The sequence below is a fragment of the Myotis davidii genome, unplaced genomic scaffold (genome assembly GCF_000327345.1).
Source record: "Myotis davidii unplaced genomic scaffold, ASM32734v1 scaffold656, whole genome shotgun sequence".
NCBI classification, from domain to species: Eukaryota; Metazoa; Chordata; class Mammalia; order Chiroptera; family Vespertilionidae; genus Myotis; species Myotis davidii.
In genome coordinates this window covers 1763587-1769608 of record NW_006287544.1, presented here as the reverse complement: position 1 = coordinate 1769608, position 6022 = coordinate 1763587, and the positions used below count along the sequence as shown (strand labels likewise).

The window sequence follows — 6022 nt, the reverse complement described above, 5'->3', positions numbered from 1 at the left end:
CTCAGTTTCTGAGTCAGAGGAACTACTGAAGTCCACTTTTTCTGAGGCCAAAGAGGAAGGGGCAATGATGGAGGGCATGATGATGCCTCCTCCATCTTCAGACATACCAGTAATAGCATCCTGGTCCTTATCCTTCTTTAATGGTCCTGAGGGTGGAGGTGGAGGAGACATCAACTTGCAATCAGTGTCTTTACAATCAACATCATAGTCATCATCATCATATTCTGAGTGGCAAAGGGGCTGCAAGTTCCCCATTGTGTGCTGGTATCTCCGACTTTCATCTTCTGCTAACTCACTGATGTATGAATAGTCCACAGTATCCCCTGTGCTCCTGACCCATCCTTCATCATTTACCAGAGCACCGTCATTCCCAGTCAATTCTTCATTTGCCGTGAGTTCAGTGATCAGGCTGCTCAGACCCAAAGCCCCTAAGCCTGCCAAGTGCTTCTTACACTCATCGTCCAAGACGCTTTCCCCCTCCAGCTGCAAGGCTCCATCGATGTTGCCGAAAAGGAATCCAGTTAAAGAAAATGGGCAGCCCCCAGTCGAATCTTCATCGCTGTCCGTGTCTGACATGATGGTGGCCGTGGCACCCACTGGGCGCCCATTGTTGGGGTCCAGGGGTTCCCAAAGGTGTGGACGGGGTCGGCGAAGAAGGATGTCTTTTGACTGTCCTTGCCAAGCAATTGCATCATATGTAATTTTTCCTTCAGCATCCACCTGACTGGCCAGTGCATTTGACATTTGTTTCTTTCGTCCCATATCCAGTGGATACTGGGCCACATGGATCTCTGGAAAAGCACCTCCATCTCCAAAATCCTCTAATAACCGAGGTATCCAGCCTTGCCGGTACCCATATGGGGGAGGTTCTCTTCGGGAGGCGACCAGTGAGGTCTGCTGTGATCTCTGGGATCTTGCCTTTTCTTTAGCCTCAAGCTGGTCCTGAGATAGCTGAGTAGGTGCAGGTAAAAAGCTGGTGAGCGCCATCTTCTTCCGCTTGTTTTCAGGGCCCGGGACACCACCGCAGGCAGCACGCTGTTTTATAAAATCATTTAAAGCGGAGAGCTTCACGACCCCATCTAGTAGGCGGCTCCTGAGGTCCCCGCACAGGCCTCACCCTGGCCCGGCGCCTGGCTGTCCCGCAGCCCCGTTAGCGACACGCGCGAAGCAGGGCCAGGCCGGGAAACGGCTAGACGGGAAGGGGCAACTTATGCCTGGTGCAGCACTCAGTCCGATCCGGTCCGGTCCAGTCCGGTCCGGTCCGGTCCCACTCAGGGACGCCGGCACAGCCACTCCGGGGTACCTCCGGGCCTAGCTGGTACTCTGGACCTGAAAGTTTTAAAGGAATAGAGACATTTACTCAAAAAAATAAAAACATATACATTCTAAATTCCATATTCACCAGAGTCTGCTATGAGTGCTCCCACCTCGGTAAGTTCTGTCGATATCAGGGTCAGTTGGAACTGGCAGCTCCAACTTCAGTCAGTCTGCTCTGGAGAAGTGATGCGTGCTCTGCACAGCGAGGCCTTTTATAGGACTCCCCGTAGGCCACACCCACTTGCTGAGATTGGCTAAAATCTACAAAAGGAAATAACCGCCTTAAAGTGGATTATACCGATGATAGTCTGATAGGGCATTAGGGTTACAACACATAGAAAACACTTGGGGGCTGACACCCTAACAGAATGTAAATGTGTTTTCTGGTAGAAACATGAAACTTTTCAATATGCAATACGTTTCATTTTCCAGCAAAAATCAATTAATTCTGTGGGCAGTGTGCCCTCCTGTAGTGCTGTTACCTAGTGCTGTCCCTTATAGAAACTTGTCCAAACTCACTTGCACTAATATTTCCTAGATTTCTCATTCTGTCACACAGCATTTTAACATTCTATAACCCAGGCCCTGCACTCTGGTTCTTCCTTCAAATAATAAATAGAGCAACTAGCCTGGCTGGTGTGGTTGAATTGTTGAGTCTCTACCCATGAACCAGATGGACTTGGTTTGAATCTTGGTCAGGGCTTATGCCAGAGTTTCAGGCTAGATTCCCTTAGGGGGCTTGTAGGAAGCAGCCAATCAATCATTGTCTGCAAAAAAATTGGTGTTAGTCTCTCTCCGTCTGCCCTTCCTCTCTCTGAAATCAATAAGAAAACATATTTATCAAAATAAATGAATATTCTAAGTTTTGCTATGTGCCATAGTAACTTCGCAATTCCCTTACCCCAAACCCAATCTTCAAAGGTAAGGCAAAATCCCTAGATTCTTCAGATTATAAGTTAGTGGAAATGATAAATGCAAGCACAGAGAATTAAAAAAAATTCCTAAGAGCCGAAACCGGTTTGGCTCAGTGGATAGAGTGTTGGCCTGCGGACTGAAGGGTCCCAGGTTCGATTCCGGTCAAGGGCATGTACCTGGGTTGCGCGCACTTCCCCAGTGGGGGATGTGCAAGAGGCAGCTGATCGATGTTTCTCTCTCATCGATGTTTCTAACTCTCTATCTCTATCTCTCTCCTTTCCTCTCTGTAAAAAATCAATAAAATATATTTTTTAAAAAATTCCTAAGAGTTCAAATAAGGAAGAGGGTTCTGCTGTGTCCAACTGAAGAGAATGAAGAGCAGGTGACTGAACTGAGGATCCTTCCCCCTTATCTTTCCCCAGAAAAAGGCCCCAGGAGAACAATGACTAAAGAGGATTAAAGAGGCTTGAATCCCTGCTATGGCTAACAATGATCGGGGCAATAAGCAGGAAATAGCTACTCCTCTGCCATGTGCAAGTTCTAAATCATTGGACTAAGCCTTCCGGTGGTGCTCAGTCATTGGGCATGGGCCCTGTAGGTAAGAGGTCATAGGTTCATTCCCTGTCAGGACAGGAGCCTGGGTTGTGGGCTCCAACCCTAGTGGGCAGGGTGCAAGTGGCACAAAACCGATGATTGCCTCTCAGCATCGATGTTTCTATCTCCCTTCCCCTTCTTCTCTGAAATCAATAAAAATTTGTTAAAAAAAAACACAGAATTTCTGCTTTTACCACTTATATTCAACACTATGATGGATTCCTATTCAATGCAATTAGACATGTGAAAGAAGAAAGAGGAAAGAAAGCTATCATAATTTATATTATTAGCTCAGCATGATTGCATAATTAGAAATTTTCCTGAAATCTTTAGTTAGTGAAGTTAGGAAGAAGTGAGATCAGTGAATTTCTTCTAAACAAACAAACAAAAATTGGAAAGGAAATTTACAATGCATGTTATATGATCAGAAACTGAAATTCCTAAAAATAAATCTAATAAAAGTTATATAATTCTGTGTATATAACCTATAAAATGCTATTTTTTTAAAAAAAGGAAAAAACTATGATTCCTGTAAATGGAAATATCCCATATTCATAGATTGAAAGACATAATATGGTAACCATGTCCAATGTCACTAAACAGACCAATACCATAAATATGATCCAATAATTTAAAAAATGTATGTGCATATATATGTGTATGTAATTGAGAAGTTGGGTTTTAAATGAGTCTGTGACTAAGACTCTTAAAAGGCGTTTTATTCAATAAAGCAGAGACAGACCTCACTAAAAATGAATTAGTATTGCAGGCATTGTCACCTCAATTACTTCCACATCTACATAGCACACATATAACAGCTTCCATACTGTGGGGGAGAATATTTGTGTAAAAGAAGGGATAAACTGTCATAGTCACAGGGTATAAAGGTCTGTCTAAGGCAGCGGTTCTCAAGATTCCCTATGGCTTTTTGCCTGCTGGCTCAGGACTGTGTATCACATTTGATGCTCAGCTGAGATTCTGATCACACCTACAGTACAACTGACCTCGTCGGTTTTTAAAAAACAGACGTCATAGGGCACATCAGGACGGAGGCAACGCGCCTATGTGCTCTTTTGCGTCCAGACCAGTGAACTGGAAGGAGACAGCGGGGAAGCCCGCTGCCCCCAGGCGGAGCACAAGGTCGCCGCGTCCACCTCACGGGGGCCTGAGACCGCCCCCAGCTTCAAGGGTCCCGGGTCCGAGGAGCCCGCGCCAGAGGCGCCCGTCAAGCACATCAGCTTACAGCAGTGGCGCTTGCTCCAGGAACAATCCCGACCGAAGCCTCAGTTCAACCTCAGGGAGGTCGAGCGTGCCCTGCCCGCCGAAGCCGTTGTCATTCACCAGTCCCGGAGCAGAGGGGGCAGGACCGACCACCTGCTCAACCATCCAGCCGGGGACGTCCTCCCTTGGGGGGCCAAGGGCACTGGCCAAGGCCCTGGTCCCAGAGGGAGACCCAAGGAGAACAGGGGGAAGAAGAAGAAGGGGCACAGGTCCGTGCCCGCATGCCAGTGATCTCAGCAGCAGGAGAGGCGCAGGGGGTGGCGGGGGAGCCTTGGGCCGGGCACTGGGCGGGGGAGGGGAGGGTGTGTGCCGGGACAAGGACTCTGCACTGATGGCAGAGTTGGATACTCGTGAACCCACGTAGGTATTTTCTTTTTTTCTTTGTAAATCCTCACCCAAGGATACTTACCCATTGATCTTTAGGGAGGGTGAAATGGAGGAGGCGAGACCCACAGAGCAACTTCAATGTGAGAGAGACACAAATAGAGGTCACCTACCGCACCCACCCCAAGGAAGGTCAGGGATGGAGCCTGCAACCCAGGTAGTTGTCCTGAAACAGAATCCAAGCGGTGACGCTTCAGTCCGAGGGCTGCCTCTCTATCCACTGAGCCCCAACAGCCAGGCTGCACATCATGATTTTTATGGCTGTGCATCTGGTAATGGATCACTGGGGGTGGGGTGCATGTTGTGCGCATTGATTTCAGTTCTGTTGCCAAGGCGTGCCCTGCGTCTCGGAGCCCATCAGCCCGTGGCACGCGCTTCCCAGAGCTGCCAGCACTCCCAGGCCGCAGTTCCGTCCCGTGGAGCTGGGCCTCCACTCCTGGGACTAATGTCTGGAATGGCTCCAGGTCCCCCTCTGAGGCGCATGTGCAGCCGTACTGATGTGAACCGGGTGGATTGGCGGCGAATGCACAAAAACGTCTGGGTACCCTCCCGGGATCAGCAGCCCCTCAAACCCAGGAGGCTTGTGTGGCTCACTAAAGCCCCCCCAAACATTTCTAATCCCTCCCTGATGGGCTGTCACTGCTCTTGCCATCCAGGAGATGCTGCGAAATGTGAGACCAGATGCCCGAGCGTCCTCCAGGTTTTCCACCATAGCCCACAGCCCCGGGTCCGCCATTGCCAAAGAGGGTTGTCCTGGGCCCACCCAAGCCTGTCTAAATATGTATTGTCCCCTCCTCGACTCAGGAAACAGAGATGCCGCCCTGCAAGATGTGGAGAAGGTACCCTGCGGGGCTCCTCCGGCACCTACGGAATCTCACAAGTCCTCTCGAAGACTTGGAAACGCTTCAGCGGGCCATCGCACCATCTGCTGGTCAAGGAGCGTCAGTGCAAGCGCCCCTCTCGCAGCCTCCTCTGGGGAAGGCAGAGCCGGGTGCCTGGACTTCCCCGGTTCTGGGTAGATCCAAGGGAGGAAATTCAAGCAGGGGGCGCTGTCTTGGAGAAGGCAGGGGCTGAAGAGTGCTCATGGATGCCCACGGACCATGCAAATCAAAGAGTGTCCGAGCGTGACTGGGGATGTACACACACACAAACACACACATACACACAGAGAGACAGGAGCACAAGGTCAGCTATCAAGATTTCTGCTGAGGGAGAAACCAAGATGGCTGCATAGGTAAACACCAGAGATTGCTGCCTCGCACAACCACTTCAAAAATAGAACGAAAAGACAAAACAGACATCATCTAGAATCACAGGAAGGCTGGCTGAGTGGAAATTCTACAAGTAGAAGGAAAGAGAAAAGCACACTGAGACTCAGAGGAGATGCGGAAGTAAAGTGCAGAGGTATGGAGGCACTCGCGTGGAAAGGGCTGGCAACTGAGGACATGGTTTTCTTTTTCAATTGGGAGGGAGTCACAAGCTCCGACAGCTCTGAACTCCAGTTCCGGGTGAGTCTCTGGGGACCCAGCCT

General features: G+C 49.5%; 1 protein-coding gene across 1 annotated transcript in view; it reads right to left on the bottom strand.

Annotated features, from left to right (window-relative positions):
* The window catches only part of LOC102757496 (transcription initiation factor TFIID subunit 1-like), a 6372-nt gene extending 5385 nt beyond the window's left edge, over positions 1 to 987 (bottom strand). The window contains 1 exon segment of the mRNA XM_015561070.1: positions 77 to 987. Within this exon segment, the coding sequence (XP_015416556.1) occupies positions 77 to 987 (911 nt within the window).
* Between the last annotated feature and the right edge of the window lie 5035 nt (positions 988 to 6022).